The 22,992-nt window shown below is 29.7% G+C and overlaps 3 protein-coding genes across 3 annotated transcripts; all 3 read right to left on the reverse strand.

Moving 5' to 3' along the window:
- On the reverse strand, positions 1-5,281 carry LOC123008672 (sorting and assembly machinery component 50 homolog). Its single transcript, XM_044404617.1, has 9 exons — positions 5,120-5,281; positions 4,961-5,065; positions 4,786-4,908; positions 4,644-4,739; positions 4,383-4,594; positions 2,416-2,521; positions 2,095-2,364; positions 1,756-2,044; positions 1-292 (listed from the first exon to the last, which is right to left on the reverse strand). Exons 1-9 carry the CDS (start codon positions 5,138-5,140, stop codon positions 111-113), a joined length of 1,404 nt encoding a protein of 467 aa, XP_044260552.1. The 5' UTR covers positions 5,141-5,281; the 3' UTR covers positions 1-110.
- Positions 5,282-7,623: 2,342 nt separating this feature from the next.
- Positions 7,624-8,550, reverse strand: LOC123008911. The gene is made up of 4 exons (XM_044404970.1): positions 8,416-8,550; positions 8,173-8,366; positions 7,996-8,112; positions 7,624-7,939 (listed from the first exon to the last, which is right to left on the reverse strand). Exons 1-4 carry the CDS (start codon positions 8,527-8,529, stop codon positions 7,783-7,785), a joined length of 582 nt encoding a protein of 193 aa, XP_044260905.1. The 5' UTR covers positions 8,530-8,550; the 3' UTR covers positions 7,624-7,782.
- A 122-nt stretch (positions 8,551-8,672) lies between these two features.
- LOC123008452 (fatty acyl-CoA reductase wat-like) lies at positions 8,673-17,147 on the reverse strand. Its single transcript, XM_044404247.1, has 6 exons — positions 16,974-17,147; positions 16,110-16,435; positions 12,728-12,999; positions 12,569-12,678; positions 12,059-12,515; positions 8,673-9,128 (listed from the first exon to the last, which is right to left on the reverse strand). Exons 1-6 carry the CDS (start codon positions 16,984-16,986, stop codon positions 8,777-8,779), a joined length of 1,530 nt encoding a protein of 509 aa, XP_044260182.1. The 5' UTR covers positions 16,987-17,147; the 3' UTR covers positions 8,673-8,776.
- Between the last annotated feature and the right edge of the window lie 5,845 nt (positions 17,148-22,992).

Here is a 22,992-nt window from a genome sequence, read left to right on the forward strand (position 1 = left end):
TGGGAAGTCAGCCTGTTTAAATTTATTCCTTGTTAACAAACTTTATTTTAATAACAGTGTGTACATTATTTATTTAGTTTCAACGAAATAAATGACTAATGATTTGGATTTTAAACGAATTGTACGCCGATTCCAAATTGTATTCCTGGATGGATTTGATCGCCTTTTTCAAACGTGTGAGGAAAACAGTAATTTACTTCTACTCTTGCCATATTTCCGAGACGAAGTGCGATGCCTAAGCCGTATGAAATGCGTACGCTGGCGGTAAGTGACTCTATTAAATTTTTGTCACCTAAAAAATAGTTAAGAATAAATAATTCACTACAGGGTGTTCTGTCTAAACTCCACATTAAAAGTATTGAGTGTTCGAATAATCATATTTATTTGAAAATTGGTACATATCCATAATTCATTAAATTCTCATAAATAAAAATATATTCAAATATATTCCGCTTATACCGGAAGTCGGTCTCAACTTTCTTATTTTAAATGGAAAGCTATATTTTTTACTGCGTTTTTGGATTAATGGGGTTATTTTATGGGAGTTTTTATCAGCTTTCCCTATACCTAAATTTAGCCGTTTTTGAAATATTTGGAGTTTTTTAAAAATTTTTGGATCTGCACCTTCCACTTTAAAAATCGGTAACTCTGCCATTTTTTAAGATTTTGAATTTGTTTTTTTGACGTTTGAAAGAGAAAGCTTAGATCCTTTTTCCGGTGTTTTCAAATTTTGAAAAAAAAAACATATCCCAAAACTTTAAGGTTACTTTTGTAATAATTCAAATACTCATAATTAAATTTTTTCAAATGAAATACCCCAATTTTTATTTTACTAAATAGAAGAAAATTTACTAGCCACAACCGTTTTCACATAGTTTGCTATGGAAATAAAAAATGTCAAAATTTTCTCTAAACAAACGTCAACAGTAAATTACTATTTGAGAAATAGAGCCAAAATATGAGGAATCAAAGTTATGCAAACTTAATTATTATTAATAGGTTCTACCATGCGATCATTATTTAAAGATAACAAGTGAGAAAAAATATTTTTTTTTAATGAACGATGTCATAATTTTGTTACACTCCCCATAAATACAAAATAAATTAATTAAATCTAAGTTTGAGTAGCTTTGACTCTCCATATTTTGGCACTATTTGTCAAATAATAAGTCACTGTCGACGTTTATTGAAAAACAATTTTGACATTTTTGATTTCCATAGCAAACTATACGAAAATGGAGTGTCTAGTAATAGATTTTCGGCAGTCTTAACAAAAAGTCACCATAACTTAAAAATCATTATATTGAGGTATAGGAAATGTTAATACAGATCGATGCAGAATTAAATTCTCTTCCATTTAGTAAAATAAAAATTGGGATATTTCATTTAGAAAAATTGAGTTATGGGTATTTGAATTATTACAAAAGTAACCTCAAAATTGTAGGGTTTGTTAATTTTTTTTTTCAAAATTTGAAAACACCGGAAGAAAGATCTAAACTTTCTCTTTCAAACGCCAAAAAAACGAATTCAACATTTTAAAAAATAGCAGAGTTACCGATTTTTAAAGTGTAAGGTAAAAAAATATAGCTTTCCATTTAAAATAAGAAAGTTGAGACCAGAAGTGCCGCCATCTTGAAAATATTTTCATTTATGAGAACTTATATACCAATTTTCAAATAAATATGATTATTCGAACTCCCAATACTTTTAATGTGGGGTTTAGACGGAACACTCTGTATAATAATAAATACTTACTCAAGCTGAAATCCCCAACGTTTCCTGCAGTGATAAAAAGATGCGTTTTGAACAAATCCCCAAATCCTCCTCTTCCAGGTCTAAACGGCAAAGGGCTAAACAAATGCAACCCTGACGCCCAATACGCCATTGAGCCCAAAGCGTCACCCTCCGAATGGGGGCCCACTCCTCTCATTTGAAAACCTCGCAACGTTAAAGGCCCTCCCAGATAATACAAATCTGACATTCCAATTTTCATATCGTTACTCAAACCCCGCATGAAACCACCTGATAATGTTCCTTGCAAAACCTTAAACAATTTATTCATCTCATTTATTATTCGAAATTTAAAAAACTTACAAAATCCTCAACGATCGAATAATTTCCCTGAATGAAAAACTCGTTCTTTAAAAAACCAACGTCACCACCAAGACCTGCAATTTCCGACGTTAACTGCAAAAGACTGCCGGCTGTGGGAAAAATCAAATCATCCCTTAAATCGATTGATATTATGTGTCTCAAGGCCGATTTTAAACTAAGTCCCGCTTGTTCTCTAACTTCAAAAGAAGTATTTCGGCTTAATACAGCCAAATCACGGATAGTAGCCTCCCATTGAATGTTATGTTTAATCTGGAATTTTTCACAATAAGTCAAAATTTTATTACAGCTGAAATCAAATACCAAGGCAGTTGAGTGGAACCCAAAGTCAAAAAGTAAACCTCTATCTAGTTGTTTGTAACCAGATACAGGCCATTCAGCGTTTGATTGGAACACACTGGTGGTAAACCTACAATTTGGTTTTAAAATTAGGACAAAAATCCACGATGAAGTAAATTCAAGACGAAATTGGTATTTTTTTAAATTTGTATAGTTCAATACATCAATCATATTTTTCTGAGGGGCCGTCGACTCTGGAATTAGTTGTACAAATTTTAGGAATTTAATCGAAATTGCTTGGAATTATTAAAATTATATTGGGATTCTTTGAAATTACTGACGCCTCGGCTGCAAATATCTGAGCTCAACCGAAAATGAATGATTTCTACTCCTAGTAATATAATATACTATTTTCAGCCTTTCAAGTAAAAAATAAATTACATATAAAGGAATTTAGAAACGTGTGAATAAAAAGCAATAGTGACAATAATTTGAGTATCCATGCAGACAAGTATTTTTTCGTGTCGTTACCGTATTATTTTCAAATTATTATTATTTCTAATTAAAACAAATGACATAAAAGTGATGCAATATGTACCTATACCAAACGTGTTTCTAAAGAGGGAACTAAATATAATCAAGAAATATATAAAATAATATATAAAAAATGCTTTACAAAGAAGAAAATTTACAGGAATAAAAAAACATTAAAATTTGAACATTATCGCATTATTAAACATTGTTTAATAATGCTAATGGAAGATCCGGAAGTAGAATAGTAATTCCAATTTTAAATGAATTTTAAACTAAATTTTTTATCACAGTTCTTATGTACAGGTTGTAATTCCTTAAATTTGTCTCCTGAAATGTTTCCTATATCGGGTCAGAGAACTGATGCTTCAAACAATAATTTTATTTGTAATTTATTACATACAATCATTTTTGAAAAGGATTGATTTCATTAATTTATTTACTTAAAAGTGACCCGAGAAATTAGTTGTACAAATTTGAGGAATTTATTTGAAATTGCTTGGAATTATTAAAATAATGTTGGGATTGTATGGAATTACTGAAATTATTTGTAAACTTCTGGAATTTTTCTGGAATTGCGGGATTATTATTTTTTGATAATTTCTTTTGAAATTTTATACAAAGTGCGCCAGAACTCGTGCGCCAGAACTCACTCCCCAGAGAAAATTTTCAAGGAAGGTAAGATACAGTTGGAGACAAAATACTTTTAACTTTTCTGACATTTTAATGTAATTCAAGCTTTAATTAATGACAATTTCAAATTAATGACAGCTATTATATCTTTCTATCAAAAATATCTACAACTTGTCAACTATGATTGACAGTAGCTAAAAATAAAGTTAACAGCCCTAAAGCAAGCTTTACAATTTAATGTCATTGACGACCAAAGTATTTTGTCTCCAACTGTACCAGGAAAAATTTTGGAATTACAAGAATTAATTTGTAATAATAGAAATTAATCTAAAAATAATGGAAATACGATGGATTATTGAAATTACTAGAATTATCTGTGATTTCTGGAATTCTTTTTTGAATCATCGAATATAATTTCTTTTAAAAAATACATTAATTTTTTAGAACTACTATTAGAATTAATTTGGAATTACAGGAATTATTTTAAAATTACGCAAATTATATGAGAATTACAATAAAATTTTGATGGATTATTGGAATTAATGGAATCTCGGTGAATTTTTTTTAGAATTACTAGATTTTGTTTTGGAATTGGAATTAGTTTTCCACATGTTTTTAAGTTAACGGCCCCTCGTATTTTTCTGTTGTTTTTACAGCAACATAGAACAGATTTTTTTTTATAGCAAACACTTTTTCACATTATTTCAGTGAAGTTAAGAATAAGCTGTTCGATTTAGTTATAACGGGGAATGTTTTTATAAAACACAAACATGGGTCACCCTGTTAATTAATTAAATTCTGTTTTTGTACTCATAGAAATGGCTTACATAGGTCTATATTTGCCTCTCATTGGTTTGATAAAAGAAAGGTTAAAATTTGTCGTCCTTTTGGAACCATGACTGTACTCAACTTGCACCCGTTCTCCACGTCCGAACAAATTAGGAGCCCTTAGACCAATAAGTAGTGCACCTTCGTTGTTTCCCACTTGCGTCGTGACTCCTCCTGTCACCCTTTTATGTTCAGTAACGTTGAAAGTAACCTGTGATTAGATAATCAATTGTGATATTAATTCATAAACAATGAAATACTTCAAGTCCGTCAGGGCTCGCACCTTGTCCCTTACTCGTATCGATAAAAACTGCAATATTCTTGAAACATCCTAATTCATCAAGTTTAAGGCGGGCCTACAACTTTGCTCATTATTGAAAATTTGTGAGGTTAGGTTTTTACCCGGTGCGCCCTGAGGAGCACATCTTGGAAATCTGCCGCTTTAAATAAGTCCCTTATGCAATCTTCAATTATATCGTCTTTAGTCCGGGCCAATCCATCCACGTGAATTTTATCAACTCGGGCCTAAAATTTAGGTTAGGATTTTTCATTTGATTATTTTTGGAAGTGAGAGTACCTTAACCCCATCTAGAAAAATCTCGCGCGGGTCTGGTTGTTGTGGAGGTTCCGATTTAATCGGCTCTTGAGGGATCGTAGATAAAATTGATGCATTTTCTTCCGACTAAAATTGAGGTTATGTTATATTTAGAAATGATTAAACTCGTATTGGACTCACTTTTGCGTAAACTGTGCCCATAGCTTTATGTATTAATACGTGGTTTTTGTGTTAATGTAGCATTTCATTTAGTAATTAGTTGATTTTTCATGAAAAAATACTGTTTTTTGGAAAAATAAATGATATTGACAGATGACAGATTGCTCACTACGAAAAAACTTTGAATCGTCGAATTCCCTAAGTCGAGTTCTTGAAATTTTTAAAAATGTTCTGAAATTATAAAAACAATTCGAGGATTAAGAAGTTAAGGATCAAGATGTTAAGAAAGTTTTACTTCTTTGAGTTCTTGACTAATTATTATTCATAACCGTAATTTTAATCTAAATATGTTATTCCATGCAAAAATTGTGTGTAAGGACTTGATGGGCAAAGATACATTGGTACTTAATTGATTAGTTTAATAAAGAAAGAAAATGACGGTCCAAGTTATAGTAGTTGGAAAAGTAGTCAAGAAAATAAAAATCACGGCCTCCTCGATTAACATAGTCTCAAATCACATTTATGTCAATTCAAAAAAAGTTTTAGTTGAAATTTATTTTGATTTGTTATCAATTTTTCCTCCACTGTCACGACAAAAATTACTAAAATTAAAAGTGAGTATTGTTGTACAAAAGAAGGCCAGTTTTATATTGTTATGACAATTCGTCCAAAAATCCATAACCGGACAAAAGTATGTATTATTCGATCACCCAAAATTCATTTAAAACCCAAAATTAACAAATGGATAATTAGAATTGTTTGCAGTAGCTACTAAGGAGTTTCTGAAACAAGTTATCGTTAGATAAATTTTATCGATTCCATAATGATTGCTATAGAAACACAAATCAGATCAGCGCTATCTTAGTAACTATCGAACCGATAAAGTTTATTTTTAATTGTTCCAGAAGACAGTACATATTGACTGTAATAATCCAGAATGACAGTTTTTAATATAATTTTTATTGTAAAAGTCATTGGTTCGTCGCTAAGAATTTGAAGTAAGTTTTTTTTATCACTAGGTGTGGAAAAAAACATCGTTAAAAATGTTTAATACAGTATTTTAACAGGAACGTTACATTTGAAACTTGAATTAAAAACATAAAAAACATTTTTGATTAATTGTGAAGGTATTTTAATAAGAAAGTGTTTTTATGAATATGTTTGTATTTTTAATAAACGATTTTATTTATTACTTTTATTTATAGAAACATTAACATTTGTTTCAGTGGAATAAATGTGTAATAGCATCCTATAAAATATTTATTATACAAAGTGATCCACAATGACTGAATATGTTGGCAATCCTGACCCTAATTTTTAAAGCTTACCATTGGAGTACGCTTTTGATTAAGAACAATTCAACAATCTTGTGGGGTTGTACAGTTACGGAATTAAAATTTCGGTCAGTATTGTCATTTTCACAGTGGAAACTCTAAAACAACCTTTACATTAATAACCTCATTTTTTACTCTTGTCATGTTTATGTCATTTTAACATAAAAAATAGCGTCACTGACAGAAAAGTTTAATTGTCAAATGTCAGTCATGAATGTCATGGTGACAGTAAAAGGTGAACTTTTTGAAGTGACTGCCCGAAATTTTAATTCCGTAACTGTACGTCAAGTACCGTGCGATCAAAAAAAAATAGAGTATGCGTCGATTAAATTCTACAGTTGGCAGCACATTGGCTGGAAATTTTTCTACACAAACTAAAAGTGAAAATGACCATTCACCGTTTTCGTCTTGTACAGCAATAAAAATTTTCTGCGTTAAAGTGAACATTATTTTAAAAGTTTCCGCTGACATTTGATGTCAAAAATCAGGATTGCTGAAGGACTTTAATCACCTCCTACTCTAATTTATTGTTTTTTTTTTGATCGCACGGTATTTGTCAAGGAAAACCATATCCGGTTGCAGTGTTTCAAATTATTAGCAAAAATACTTTCAAATCTGTTGCCAACAGACTCAGTCTTTCTGGATCACTTCGTATTTAAAATTGCAATCATTGAATATACAGAAGAGGAATTAATAAAAAACTGAAACTCTAAAATCACTTTTTTACCGCAATGCAACTGCATTAGTTGCTAACAACTAACGATGTCATTGTTTTTTTAAATTAAATTATACATACAGGATGCGCCAGAACTCGCGCCCAAGAGAAAAGTCGCATGCAAGATAAGATACCAGGAACATGGAAAAATGTTTAAAAAATACTATTTATAAAAATTTCGAAGTTTTGACACTTGAAATTTTGTACTTTGACTTTATTTATTTCTGTTAGAAAAAAAATTTCCAAGTTCTTTTGCTGCAGGCTATAAGAAGGGAAACAAGGAAGATGTATTCTAAAATGTAACTCTGTTTAATGTTATTTGTGGTTATTATTGACAACATTTTTGTACCTTTATTAAATAATTATAAAAAAAAAACATATACAAGATTATCATCATCACTAAATACACATAAAGAAATGTCAAATGTCAAAAAATGCAATTTTTTAAACATTTTTTCCATGTTCATGTTCTTAGTATCTTATCTTACTTGAAATTTTTCTCTAGGGCGCGTGTTTTGGACACATCCTGTATTGACATGGGAAAGTAGATATGGGCCTATTTCTATTTCTTAAAATAATCCTTGTTTATCTGACTTTTTTGGTCTCTTTGGTGTTTTAATAAACAATTGCTTATTTTATATAATATATTTTGCAGTAAATAGGCTTAGAAGAGGAACAAAACACTTCGAGTATGTTTTATGACAGTTCCCATTAATTTTTCCTAAATTTTCAGCCTCCAACAACTTACTGCTAAACTTTTCCGTTGAGTTGCTTGAGAGTTCCAAAGATGGACTAAAACCAATCTTTACAAATTTCAAGCTATACCAAAAAAAATTCTAAAAACTTACGTAAACACAAAATGTACAATTTTTTCTAAAAGATTCTCAGAGTGATCTAAATGCATCGGATATTCTGCCATTTCACATATCAACCGATAAAGACATTCCTTCCCCTCTATACCAAAACTAAAAAAAAATAACAATAAGCAAAATACTGTGTTTTTTTTTTTTTAAATAATTAGGTACTTATTGAGGAATTTTATTATATATTTATAAAACGTTCCCCGACTCAAATCAAAATGGTCATTGGCTTTGGCTTGTATAATTTTCGGTCGAAAATTAGAAATGTTGTAAGGAAGATCATAATTCACTTGGAAACATAAGCTCAAATTAATCGATCTTGAAGGGAGAATTGCAGGAGCAGATATTCCGTAAGTAAACTGCAATATTCCTGTTGGAAAAATAATTCAAATGAAATAAAATCCATACCTGTAAAACAGTGGCGCGAGGAAATAACAAAGAACGTTTAGTAACAGAATGATTAGTTTCAGATAACGAAATTAAGAATAAATTTAGTACTAGCAGCAGTTGCACTTTTGCCATTTTTGATGAAGATTCAGTGACTTATTGAATGTGATAATCACAGAATCAAATATAGGCACTGGTTCATAGAGGAATGACCCCACCACATTGTAATTTTAATTAGCAGTGAATATTTTAACCGAGGTTATAAGAAATAAAATCCATATTACGTATTAGCTTTATTATAAATTATGCAAATTGTTAAAATTATAAAATAATATCACTCTAAAATAATGAAAATACTTTTTCACTTCATGTCTAAAGACTACTAGTGAATCAATACATTCGATAATATCCACCAAAAAAATCTGATGAGAAGAAAAGCGATGAGTGCTTTAACTCCTTGGTGCAACCAATAAAGTCTGTTCCATCTGGTGATGGCGTTGTCCAAGGTGTCTATTGGGTCTTGCAGGAGATAAATTCGTATGCCTCGAAGATACGAAGCGAAGAATTTATTCCAGTCAAGTTTTTTCAAGTTACAGAAGAAAATTTTCTGGTCCGCTTCAGACATCCGCTCAATCATTTTATTCACGTTCGAGGATTGGAATATCCAAGTCCGGGTTGAAAAATACGAGATGACCCGTGTAAATTTGTGAATTTTTTTGTAGATTCGGAGCATTCTGAAATTCATGTAATAATATTGTAATGGTAAACCTATAAAAAATATTTTTCAAGTAAACAATAAATTACATACAGGGTGACCCAGAGGTGCGTGCAAGCTCTATATCTTTGTTTCTATCCAAGCTATCCACTTGATATTTTTTTAATGGTAGATCCAATAGTGAAACACATTTTAAAAATATTTTTATTTAATACAGGATGTTCCAAAATAAGATACACAACTAAGTTCCGTTCTTTTAAACAAAAACCCCCAATTTCTGTTACATTTTTGAATTCGCCACTAAATTGTCGATATAACGCATCTTGTTTCTTAGACTTATTTTCAATAGTTTTTTACTTATGTCAATTTATGTATCAAAATAGCGTCATGCATAGACCCACAGAAAAATTTATAACTTCAGAATCATTCAAGATAACTTAACACACATTTTTTTCAGTCGATTGCTGAAGCTTTAGCGAATTTTTTTGCAAACTCGAAATCGATGTTCCATCACCTACTACGATTTTTTTTAAATGACAAATTACAAATAACAAAAACTCGACTTTTTCAAATACAATAACATCCTATATTTTATTGCATCGTTGCGTAGCATTTTTTATGAACTTTTTGCCAATATAGAGTTTGTGGGATTACTTGATAAAATTTGTGAGGTTTTTTCAAAATAAAAAATTGGTGTTTTTTTCCCAAAAAAAAGAAATCTATTAGATCGCTTTTGTAAAATTTGGCGGAATCCTACCATTTAAATGATTAAGCAACGTTTGCTAGAGTTCGGAGCTCATTTATTAGAAGACAGTAGCTTGTGTAGAGCATGATAGTGACTTATTTGAGCTTTTTCTAAAAGTAGACTTTTCTCAAAATTTTTACACTGTTTCCTGTCAATCATCCTTTCCTGTTCTTGTGAAGATTACTAAAATTGTTTCCTTTGTATCATTTTACTCCTATTTTTAGTATAATTTTATTTTATTGAAACATATTTTTTTCAGAATTGTATTGATAAGTTAAATTTTACGACAGCGGCTTATTCGATTCATTTTTCTTCAAAAAAAAGCTATCAACATTTCTCGTTTTGTAAAAATTTCACAAATTTTTCCACAATAAGAAACTAGGTGCTTTATATCGAAATTTAGTGGCAAATTCAAAAATGTAACAAAAATTGGTGGTTTTCATTTAAAAAAACACAATTTAATTGTGTATCTTATTTTGGAACCTCCTGTATTAAATAAAAATATTTTTGAAATATGCTTCATTATTGGACCTACCATTAAAAAAAAACAAGTTGATAGCTTAAATAGAAAAAGGGAGCTTGTACGCACCCCTGAGTCACCCTGTATAAAAGAATTTAAAAACGTAATTAAAACAAATAAAATGAAAGTGATGCAATATGTATAGCAAACATGCTTCTACAGAAGGAACAAAATCAAGAAATATATTAAATAAAATATAAAAATATATACAAATAAGAAAATTAACGTAGTAAGTATAAAAAAAACATTAAAATTTATACATTATCGCATTGTTTAATAATGCTAGTAGAAGATTTGAAAGTAGAATAGTTATTCCAATTTTAAATGAATTTTAAACTAAGTTTTTATCACATTTCTAATGGACAGGCTATCCGAAAAAATCGTTAAAAGCCTTGGATTGGTAATTCCTTAAATTTGTTTCCTGAAATGTTTCCTATAACGTGTCCACAGACCTTATGCGTCAAACTATAATTTGAATTGTAATTTATTATTACATACAAACAATCATTTTTGAAAAGGATTGATTTTATTGGTTACTTGGAATTTATTTACTTAAAAGTGACTTTCTTTCAAGTTTTCTTTAAATCGGAATCACCCGAGGGGCCGTTGACTCTAGAATTATTTATTAAAATTTGAGGAATTTCTTCGAAATTGCTTGGAATTATTTGGAATTATTAAAATTATGTTGGGATTGTTTGGAATTACTGGAATTATTTGTAAACTAGGTACTGGAATTTTTCTGTAATTTCTAGATTATTATTTTTTTGATAATTTCTTTTCAAAATTGTGTTAAATTTTATAGAACTATCGGAAGTAATTTGGAATTACAGGAAATATTTTATACATTTTTAACTGTCCCTCAAATAATAAAATAATAAATAATGTATGTAATCATGAGATACATATTTTTTTATAAAAATTAACGTAAGTAAAAAAACGTAAAAAAATTAAAAACAAAATTATTTTAACGTAAAAACGTAAGCATATTGAAAAATAAGAAATGCAAGAGCGTAAAAAAGTACCATATTACGTAACGGTTTCAAAGTAGACAAAGTATAGTTTGCATATACCCAAATGATTAAAAAACTCACACTCTGCTCGTTTTAGAAACTTTATCTTTGTGAATAATACTAGAATAATAATATATCTTTTTATTTTATCATAAAATGTCAAATTTGCATTTGACTAAAATCATTTTGAAATCTGTGAGAAGTTCCATTATTCCAGGCCTGGACTCAATCTTTTTAATGTAAATACGAGATTATATATGTAAAAACGTAGAAAAATCTAATTTAAAATTAGAGAAAATATTTTTTAATTACAAGAATTAATTTGTAATTATAGGAATTAATCAAAAAACAATGAAATACGATGGATTATTGAAATTACTGGAATATCTGTGAGTAGTAGTAGTAGTCCTACTGAAATTCTTTTTTGAATTACCGGAGAAAATTTCTTTTAAAAATTACATTAATTTTTTTGGAACTATTAGAATTATTTTGGAATTACGCAAATTATGTTGGAATTACAATGGAATTTCGATGGATTATTAGAATTTCGGTGATTTTTTTTGGAATTACTAGAATTTTTTTGGAATTAGAATTAGTTATTCATACACATTTTTTCCTCGGAATTACCGTAGGTTTTGCATTTATAAAAAATAATTGACAAATTTTTTACTCACTTTGGTGATTTTCCCATACACAACAATGCTCCATCGACAAAAAGCGCTGGCAAGTAATGAAGTAATATCGTCGCTATAAGATAAGCGTAGTAATTCTTATACAAATCGAAAGAATAATACCATATGGCTTTAACACTAGGTGTTTTCATTCCATGGCTGTAAGACAACCACATAAATTGTCCCCAATTCAAGGGTTGATCATTACTTGATTCAAAATGATAAACCGGAATATCATATTTCATACAACTTTTTTTGGCCTTTTCATATTTTACCCCCACATCCCAACCGGTGGCTATCAAAGAATTGACACACATGTCAACTGGGACGATATTAGCATTAACTTCACTATTTGCATGCAGTGTACGAAGAATTCCACTTCCAGCGCCAGCACAAACACCAGTTGGACCATAAAGGTTGTTAATCCAAGCTTCAGTCGGTTCTTGATATGTTGATACAACTAATTTTTTTTTTTTTGAATAAATTTTTCTTAATTCATTTTTGGTCACTTACCAATTGATGGTCTGTAAATCCCAATGGGCAAATCTTGTCCATCTTGTCTAACTATGTCTTCCGCAACTGCTTTAGTGTAAGTGTATGTATTTGGCCACTTATCCAAAACTCTAAAACAATTAAATCACTAATCTGTCTCAATTCAGTTTTTTTCCTCACAATGGAGTGATGTTATCCAAAACGTTATCTCCCAAAGTTTCAGCCAAAAGAATCAATTTCTTGCTATCTACTGGCACCGAATATAATCGTTCTTCTATAATAGTATTTGGAACATTGGAATAAGCAGTCGACACATGCACCAATGACTTCAAGTGTGGCATTTCACGTGCCAATTTGAGGATTTCTTGAGGAGCTCGGACGTTTATGGCTACAGCCATTTTCAATTTTTCATCAAAGCGGACCGTCGCTGCCACATGGAATATGATGGAAACCTGAACCATTTTTAAGCATAAATAAACAATCGGTCTCTCCCTACATGTGCGTGAAGAATCTTAAATATGTTTCTTTGGCAAATATTAATTTATTCAAGTCATGAAAAGCTGAAGAATCAATATTTTATATGGTAAAACAAAAGGAATTTATAGATTTCTTGAAGAGATAATATTTGCGTTTTGAGTTGTGTTAATAATGCATTAAATATATGAAATTGTAAAAAGTTTAACACGAATGAACGACTATATACTTTTCTGTGTGTACAGGGTGTCCCAAGATTGAGGGCCGGCGCAAAAATAAATATTTCTAATTGATTAAAAAAAAAATTGTTGATGCAAACGATAGAGTATGTCCCTCGTTTGAGTTTACAAGAGGAAATTTTTTTTTATCTTTGATTTTACCAAAACTGCAAAGGAAAAACATCGTTTGCTTTACAAAACGAGCAAATCTGTACATAAAACTTCATTGTTCTAATTCAGTGAAAAGAAAAGTTATTTTTTCTCTTGATTTTTGACTTATATTTTTTTTCTGCTTTTTAAGTTCTATTACATTGGCATAAGTCCAAAATCAAGTAAAAAATGAACTTTTTTATTATACCTGCATCATAATCCTAAATTAAAACAAGCTGCAGCGTGCGTAATTTGGCCTTTATAGCACGCTGAATTTTAAAGTTGTCTAGGTAACAAGAAATAGTGAAATGTCTGGACCAATTACAACATGAAAAAATGTGCTTAACAACGTAAACTAGTAACCGTCTCTACGAAAACGATTCACAAACAACCTTTCATAATTTTATTGTGTAAATTCACATTTTTTAATGCTCATAAAAGATCGTAAATGGGCAGGTATAATAAAAAATAGCGTATAACACTCGTTTATAAGCGCCTTTAAAACACTTACGATGTTAAAAGCACTCCGCTGACGCGTCGTGCTCTTAAACCCGTTATGCGTGTTTTAAAGGCTTGGTAGTAGTATAATATACTATTCTTTCTACTGAGTTAGAATAATGAAGTTTTAATTACAGATTTACGCGTTTCAGGTAAAGCAAAAATGATTTTTCTTTCCAGTTTTGGCGTAAAATCAAAAATAATATTTTTTTTCCCCTTGTAAACTCAATCCGGGGAAATACTGTAGACTTCAATTTGAAGCTTTAATATTATTCAAAATTTTTGGCGTATGTCAGTAAGACCCTTAAAACTAAGTTTCGATTTTTTTTTTATTAATTGGAATCTTTTCTACATGATAAAATCCCTTGATTTTTATCTAATGGAAACTGTGAAAATTGAGTAATGTAAAAGTTGATAGATTTTTAGTAATTAACATTTTAATATTGAAAATTGGGAGTTCTGGTATTTTATGACCAAGAGTCCAGAAGTTCTGGCCTGATCACCAATTACCGCAAACCCCCCCATAAATTATTCCAAGTTTCAGATTTTCAATATTAAAATGTTACGTATTCAAAACCTATCAACTTTATTATTATTGTATTTTTACAAATACAGCAGAAAAAAAATTAAAGAATTGTATCATGCAGCAAATATTCCAGTTAATTGAAACCAAATTTAATTTTTAAAGTCTCACTGTCATACGCTAAAAATTTTGTACAATATCACAACATCAACTTAAAATGTATTTAATCTCTATCGTTTACACTATCAATTTTTTTTTAATTAAATAGAAATATTTATTTTTGCCCCGGCCCTAAAACTTGGGACACCGTGTTCGGATTTCAATTGTATGTAATGAATAAAAAAAAACTTCGTTTACATTGCATTTTTGTTTTTTTTGAAAATTTTTCCGACGTTAAAGTAGAGGTTGCACCTTTTATTTCATAACCTTTAAACATTTGGATTAGACAAGTTTAGTTATTTTGACTTCTTTTGAGTCCTACTTATCACGTGTTAAAATATTTGCACATAATTTAAAATTTAAACATTTAATTCAGCTTTAAATGCAATTAATAGAAAATCTTTCTATCTGTTGTTTTACATTATTATAAGAACTAAGTAAAAAAAGTAAAAGTAAGTATGTTAAATGTTTTGTGGTTTAAAAACGTTCTTTTTTGTATGAAAATAACATTATTAGAAAAGTCAAGTATTGACGACACAACAACAAATGAATATGTAGAAACCTTTTTGTTAATTGTTGTTTAAATTTGAACAATCGTAAGTGTTTCGAATTGTTAAACAGCTTACTAACAAATATTATATAATCCGGAAAACTTGGAACTAAAAACAAATGCAAAGAAGTAATAATATACAAGATGTGTCAGAACCAGCGAAAAATTTCAAGTAAGATAAGATAAAATAAGATAAGAAATTTTGACATTTATTTTTTGACATTTAACTTTTTTTTGTTTATTTAATGATACTGATGATCTTGTATATGTTTTTTATAATTAATTAGTAAAGGTACAAAAATTTTGCCAATAGAAGCCACAAATAACATTAAACAGAGTTACAATTTAGGATACAGCTTCCTTGTTTCCTCTTCTAATAGCCTGTAGAAAAAAAAACTTGGAATATTATTTTTTCAACAGAAATAAATGCAAAATTTTAGACTCTCATAACTTCAAAATTTTTCTAGATAGAATTTTTTAAACATTTTTTTCATGTTTCTGGTATCTCTGGGACGCGAATCTGGCGCACCCTGTATATATTTTTTAATACTTTAATCAAAAAAATTTTTAATTGTTTAATAAAAAAAAACTAACTAAAGTGTTTTGCATTATAAGAGCGAATGAACAAAACCATTTCTCCTATTGCGCAATTATAATTTGGTCAGAAGTTCGGTTTCTTTTACTGTGACAATTAGAGGATGTAAATACAATATACACAAAAAATGCGCTTTCTTAAATTGATTTAAAACTCAAATTTTGAGAAAGCCAGTGAACTCTTCTCGTCCAATTTTTTGCCGTAAAAAGAAAGTACATATATTAAATAATAAAGTTGTTTATGTCAAAAAAAACCTGACTTGAATGTTCTTCCGTAACCGCTCAGAGCATTTTTTTCAATCTCTCTATCACTGCAGTGCGTTTAGAATTATGCATGAAACTGAACTGAATTCAAGGTAATTGCCATTGCGTCATTAATTTTAATAAGACACATACCTCATTGATGAGTACTTGTCGGTCCTGTTGACTTATCCCCAAATCCGGGAGACTACAATCACCTCCAATTCCCACAATCTTGTGTCTGAACTTCGGAAATTCTTTTTTTAGTCGGTCGAAAATTGAATCGTCGAATAATTCGTCGATGCGACTTTGGAGATTCTTCCCTTTTTTGTTACGTGCAAGGACGTAAATCGTCGATAGGTCACTGCAAGAACGCAGCAATTTTTCGATGAGAATAGTGCCCAAAAAACCCGTGCCGCCTGTTATGAAAATGTTTGTTCCAGAGTAAAATTCCTGGATCGGAGTCAAATTTGAGATTTCAGCTGAAAAAAAAATCAACAAAGTTTCTTCAGCTTTTTAGTTAAAAGTTTAAAAGAAAAAATAAATAAACTTTTATGGATTTAGTTAAAATTTAAAAAAATGCTGTTTTTTGGGACAGCCTGAAATTATTTTTCTAAAATTATTAAACATTTTTAATTCATAATTGAATCGACATTTTTAATGAGATTTGTTCAATTTATTTGCGTTGGATGTTTGTAAAACAATTGACACTCTAATGACATTTTTTCTAAATACAGCCAAAACAAATTCATTTTTCAAAAAATAAATCGAATTTCATTTTTAACGATACGGATATGTTGTTAGGTAAATTGTGCGACAATTTTTTTAATTCGACTTTCTTTGGTCTAATTTAAATGTAGTAGCAGGTCTTATGTAAATATGATGCAACCTACGAGTGACCATTTCTTCCTAAGCATACCAATGTGTTTTTTTTGTGTAACGACACTTTCTCTACATTGACAAACACGATTGTGACATTGATACACAAATTTCAAAAATCACACAATTTTTTCTACTCACCGATTTGTGTCATTTTTCCGAAGAATATAGGTTTTAAAGCACAAACACTACCACACTATTAATGCAACCTTTAATTACCAAAAAGAATGCTTTTGATAGTACCGCGTCAAGTGTAGGCGACTAGATTCGTCGCCTTAGTAAACGAAGTGTTGTAAACGCGGGTGATTTTATTGTGTTACTTTACAGGGATGGATCGTACGGAATCGGTCTACATATATCGGAGTGGGGGACACCAAATGCATTGCAAATAAAAATGTAAAAGTTGGGACTGGTGGAAAATTAATAGAAAGAGGGACAAAAATAAAAAAACTTTAGACCTTCAAAAGTGGACTGGAACCGATAAAAAACAATTATTTGTATTTTTATAATTATTCTGATATGAAATAAGTAATGTTCACAAGAAATATTAACTTTTATCAAATTTTATTCAACACTAAATGACAAAGTACCGCTTTTTATTCATAGCACAAGAAGATTTTAATTCAAAATTATAGGAGTATTATTTTTTAAACAAAATAAGAAAAAATCAGAAAGCAGAAAATTGATTTCTTTTAATTAGTAGAACATTTTTCAGCTATTAAAATAACAAGAGTTTTAAACTATATAAAACTTGTTTTGTCTTCAAAATTTTTTCTAACACTAATATTTAATCAGAAATTTTACTAAACTATTACAAAGAAATTTTATATAAATCACGACGTGATTTATAGAATAGTGTATATTTACAGTATAAGATGTTAGTGTTGGAAAAAGTAAATTTTCTGATATGGCTAAGAAATTGACTTAATTTCGTTTTTTTAGTTTAAAAATTATAAACATGTAATAAAAAACAATCATATTCATTTTGTTTATGTAAATTGATAACTACTATCGCTTCAAAAACTCTAAATTGCTCTTTTAGTTATCCAAGACACATACCTCATCAATGAAACGTATCGCGTAACTAGAACGGTATATTTTGGATTGCCTAGAATTTGAATCAGTGTAGTCTTGAAAAAAACAGATTTTTGATGAAAATTGGGAAAAATAATGGACAGCACTTTAAAAAAAAACAAAAACTGCGAATAAGTTAGGTTATGTTGAAGTTACGCAATAAGTTCTAAGTGTCATGAATAACGAGAGCAAAAATTTAAAAAATCACGTGGTGTATATTCCAATGTGAACATTTGAAACATTACGTGGGACGTGTTTAGGACAAAATCGTACTCGTATTTGTATTTTATTAAAGATTATTATTTACTATTTTATTTTTTGTAGCAAGGACTCTCTAAGCTAGCAAAATAAAAAAAAATGTTCCCACAGATTTCTTCCCGACCCGACCCTGAGGCAAGCATTATTTAGTAAACAGCACTTTACCTAGATATGCATTACAAAAACAAAATAATAAATTGATGACACTGCTATTAAAATTAAGAGAATTAGTAACTGTTAATATCAGTTTCCAAATTAGTGTTCTTACTTGTTGGGAAGAAAATTCTAGAAAAATTTAGTCTATAAATTTTCCTAGTAAATTATTTCGGACAGATATTTAAAATTAATTTATTATGCATTTGCCTAATTATCTTTTACTTTCATTGTCTTATCAGTAAAGTACCATTCCTACAACAAATTTTTCCATTCATTTACAAAGATCTTTTTTAAAAGAATATTTTACTATTAGGGACTTTAAAAATGTAAATAAATATGTGTTAAACAGTTTAGAAAATTAATGTACTTTTGATTTGAACAAATTAAATTTAAAAATTAAAATGTAAAGCGGCTTTTAAGTAACTATTTATCACAAATAATTTTTTTTCACAAAAAAATTTTCGTCCAATTTTTGAGATATTTTTTAGTATTGCGCAACAATGATTAAAAAAAACTCATAATATTGATTGATTTAAGAGAATTATTTTTATATAAAGAAGAAAAATTATTAAAAGCCTTTCTCGAATCTTGCCCATGCCCTTGACACTCACTTTTGCATAATGTATACGATAATAATAAATTACTATTACTTTTACTAATCTTTTTCCACTTTGTCTTTTTATGTCACGGTACAATTTCAAGCGTAAAATAAACAAATAGCTCGTTTGATTGATTTACATATTGTTGGATGTAAAAGTTGAAATTATATTCAGGAAATGCAAATCCGGAATCCGTTTTCGTGCTAATTAGTTTTCATTGATTGCCTTCCATTAAACACAACGCGATTCTATTTTAGTCCCATCAAATTTGGAATAATTTTCATATTTACATTCGAGTAAATCATTCGGCCTTGGTAGTACCTACCAGCCGTTTAGATTAAGGGGTTTTAAAAAACAAACATCTTTTTTTTTGGGAGACGGTTTGTGTGACGTCAATCGAGCAGGTACTTTCCAAAGAGTCCCTTTTTCTTCTTGTTGCGATGAAAACAACTCGGGTTCAACCACTGCACTGTCAGTGTCAAGGTGAAAGACTTCCAAAAGTGTTGTTCTTTTATGTTTTTTTTGGTGGCACTGTTTGAGTAAGTGGTACTTGCTTCACGGTCACGGGCGAGTACCGTTACTATGTGTAACATACTTAATAAGATTTTTTGTACGGAGGATGTGGGTTTTTAGGTGAAGAAAACCGATGTGTTACTGTTTATTAGTGCAATTGCAATAATTGCATGCATCGTGCATCTGTCGGTTATTGTATTTGTATTGTATTGTATGTGTTCCATCATCACGAAAAGAAAACATTTTGCAAAAAATTATGAAAAATAAATAAGAATTGGAATATTATCAGATTATCACTATTATCAGTGTTACGATTTGACTCTTGGCATTTCTTTGATATGAATGAATGATATTCATAATTTTTACTTACCTTATCCTATAAGAAAAGTATTGTAATCGGCTGAAATTTGACATGCCTAAATTTTTATATTTCTGGACGAATTAGAGCTTCAAGACACCAAAAAAGTTGGTTTGGGCCATTGGGTCGTGTGTGTGTGGAAAGGAACGCAGCACGAAACAATTGGTAAAATCGGTCGTAACGTTCGGCCGCAAAGACTAAAAATCTTTTTTTTTTAAAGCGGCAGCAAAATTATACGGTTGAAGATACAATAAATTCATGGGGATAAAAATTATTTAGAATCATGAAATATACCTTATTTATTTCGCGTGTAATCCGGCAGGTGGCACTAACGCAAACGTTAGGTTTGCTACTCGGATTTCCAACACTAAATTATTGTCGTAAGGATGTTTCCCAAATTAGTTGGATAAGGAAAGTCGTGTGATGTTCACACCAGTTCAAGAGCGTTTATATTTGTAATCCTAGAAGTACCTATATTATTAACATATATATCACGATTGACGACGACCATCTCTACATACTTATACGTATGATAATTCACCATTCTGATCAAATCTTAGGATATAAAATATGTAGCAGGTGGATTTACTAACCAGGCTTGTCAATAATATTCCAGACATAGGCTTAGTCATTTTTGCTTTCTTTTCTCATTTTAATGCAATTAATGTTTCTTAAGCAGTGGAATTCCCAACGCAGACGTGATTTCGTGAAAAAGCTGTGACAGACTTATATCCTCAATGGGGATTCCCCATATTTCCACTTTCCAAGATGCAGTAGGTATGTATTCGCATACCGGGACGGGCTTCGATTACGAGCACTTGATAAATCGCGACTTTTAATTAATTAAAACTGGCGATATTTCATATAATTGTATACCTAACTAATTATTGATAGGATGATAAGATAGATTTGAGAATTTTTCAATTTTTTTTTGATAATAAATCAGATCGTAACAGTTTTGTGTGTTTTATGAACTCTTTCTGTTAATTTACCTATAAAGTTTTTACACTAAATGAATCTGTATCTGCTAGCGCATCAAATTTTAATATCGCAATTACAAATTTTGGCTTGGTTAGCTAAATAATCGCTTTTTTATTTAAACACAAGCCAGACGGAAAATTGTGTTTAATTCAAAATCTAATTGTTTTTTTTTTCTGATTTTGTAAACAATTACAAGAAGTGAATCTGCGTAGGTCAGTATAAAAATTAGTATTCAACTTTTTGGGAAAAAATTACTTTTAATATTTTTTGCCTTTGTAAACAAAAAATTACCAAAAAAATATGAAATGTACCTTATCAATGCACAGGTATGGGAAAAATTTCAACAATTTTATTTAATTAGAAGTAGGGATTTCTTTCCTGCGCGTAATCGATGCCCCACCCAGTATACACGGTGTGTGCAAAATGTTAAGTAAGATAAGATACCAGGAACATGAAAACAATGTTAAAAAAAATTCTATCTAGAAAAATTTCGAAGTTATGAGAGTCTAAAATTTTGCACTTTGACTCTATTTATTTCTGTTGAAAAAATAATTTTCCAAGTTTTTTTCCTACAGGCTACAAATCCCATCTGTCAAAAAATTTTGACATTTAATTTTTGACACTTGATCTTTTATTGTTATCGATGATTCTGTCTATGTTTTTTATAATTATTCATTAATGATTGTGGCCAATAAAAGCCACAAGTAACGTTAAACAAAGTTACAATTCAGGATACAGCTTCTTTGTTTCTTCTTCTAATTGCCTGCATCAAAAAAATGTGGAAAATTATGTTTCTAAAATAAATAACAAGGGTCAAAGTGCAAAATTTGAATTCTCATAATTTGAATTCTCATAATTTGAATTCTCATAATTTTGAAATCCTTATAGGTAGACTTAAAAAAAAATCATGTTCCTGGTATTTTATCTTACTTGGCATTTTTCTCTGGGACGCGAGTTCTGAAACAGCCTGCATGGGCACCCGCAGAAATTATGGTCTCCCCCTCTGACCATAAATAGTAATTTTTCATTTCGTTCATGAAAATTTACGTTGGAACGCGTTTGCAAACAATCAAAAAAATCTTTTTATATATAAAATAGCAACCACTATCGCTCCAGGGGGGACAACAGCCCCCACTGGCCCTGTATATGTCTCTTGACAATTTTGGTTGTAGCTTTTTATTACAGTGTTATTAAGCTAAATTTTATTGGTCGTTTTTGAAATAAGTTTTCTTTTAACGAAAACATACTCTTTTAAAAAATTTATAACACAAAAACTAAGACAGTTAAAAAAAAATTTACTATACGTACTGCTAAGTATAAGAAAAAAGTACAAACTTTAAAGCTATAAGAAAATTGTCTTAAAAAGTTAATTAGCTCACTGTTGAAACTTTTGATATAAAATAAAAAGTTGGGGCAGGCATAATGTGCAAATCCACACTGAAATCAATTTTAATGGTAAATGTCTATATCTTTCGACATGTATCCATCAATTTAAATATTATTGTGTATTTGATAATCACTATTTATTCTAAGTCATGAAAATTAAATATAAGAATTACGAAATTGTTCACAAGAAAGTTTAAAAGCTATCAAAGTTTTCATGTAATTATTTGGAACTGTTTTTATTACTAAAAAAATTCGAAAATTCTATTATCAAATAAAATTGTTAATTGATACACAAGCCGACATAATAATTTTTTTATTCAATTGTTCTAAAATGTGGTAATTTTCAGTTTGAATATCCGAACGAAAATAGTAGATTATATCACTAAGATAAAAAGTGAGCCCAGAGATTACAAAAAATACTAATTTATCTTCAAGCGTATCACAAAGAAACAGAAATTTGGAATCGGTTTACTTTTTGAATGACCATTTTAATATTTTTGATTTTGTCATTTCCGTCATCTATGTACATGGGCGACTCATGATACACCAGTGGGGTAATAATTTTGTTATTTCGTTTTTTTTCTAAGCTTTTTTTAGTAGGTATAATTTAATTAATAATTCGTGCAACAATTGATTTATAAATCGTGATTTCACCGTGTGAAATTCTTCAAACAACCTCATATTTGACTCAGTCTAGCCGCCCCTGTGGACATTTCAACTCCATGGACTTGAAGTCTTTCAACTTCGGTTATATACTCCATTATGTCCATTGAAACTTGAAGATAAAATTATGTAGGTATAATATGTTTATTATACATAATAAGAAAAGCAAATA

The sequence above is a fragment of the Tribolium madens genome, unplaced genomic scaffold, assembly GCF_015345945.1.
Source record: "Tribolium madens isolate multiple individuals breed KSU strain unplaced genomic scaffold, Tmad_KSU_1.1 Scaffold_71;HRSCAF=194;Tcas5.2_LG6, whole genome shotgun sequence".
Lineage (NCBI taxonomy): Eukaryota > Metazoa > Arthropoda > Insecta > Coleoptera > Tenebrionidae > Tribolium > Tribolium madens.

Bases quoted from the DNA above. Each gene is read 5' to 3' on its own strand.
- LOC123008672 (XM_044404617.1), bottom strand. From the start codon at position 5,140: ATGGGCACAGTTTACGCAAAA. The intron at 4,740-4,785 runs GTAAAAACCTAA...GCAAAGTTGTAG, and splicing joins TGCTCCTCAGGGCGCACCGG to GCCCGCCTTAAACTTGATGA. The intron at 4,595-4,643 runs GTATTTCATTGT...ATCTAATCACAG, and splicing joins CGAGCCCTGACGGACTTGAA to GTTACTTTCAACGTTACTGA.
- LOC123008911 (XM_044404970.1), bottom strand. From the start codon at position 8,529: ATGGCAAAAGTGCAACTGCTGCTAGTACTAAATTTATTCTTAATTTCG. The intron at 8,367-8,415 runs GTATGGATTTTA...GGAATATTGCAG, and splicing joins CTCGCGCCACTGTTTTACAG to TTTACTTACGGAATATCTGC. The intron at 8,113-8,172 runs GTACCTAATTAT...ATTTTTTTTTAG, and splicing joins ATAATAAAATTCCTCAATAA to TTTTGGTATAGAGGGGAAGG.
- LOC123008452 (XM_044404247.1), bottom strand. The intron at 12,679-12,727 runs GTGAGGAAAAAA...TAATTGTTTTAG, and splicing joins TTGGATAACATCACTCCATT to AGTTTTGGATAAGTGGCCAA. The intron at 9,129-12,058 runs GTGAGTAAAAAA...CATGAATTTCAG, and splicing joins TGTATGGGAAAATCACCAAA to AATGCTCCGAATCTACAAAA.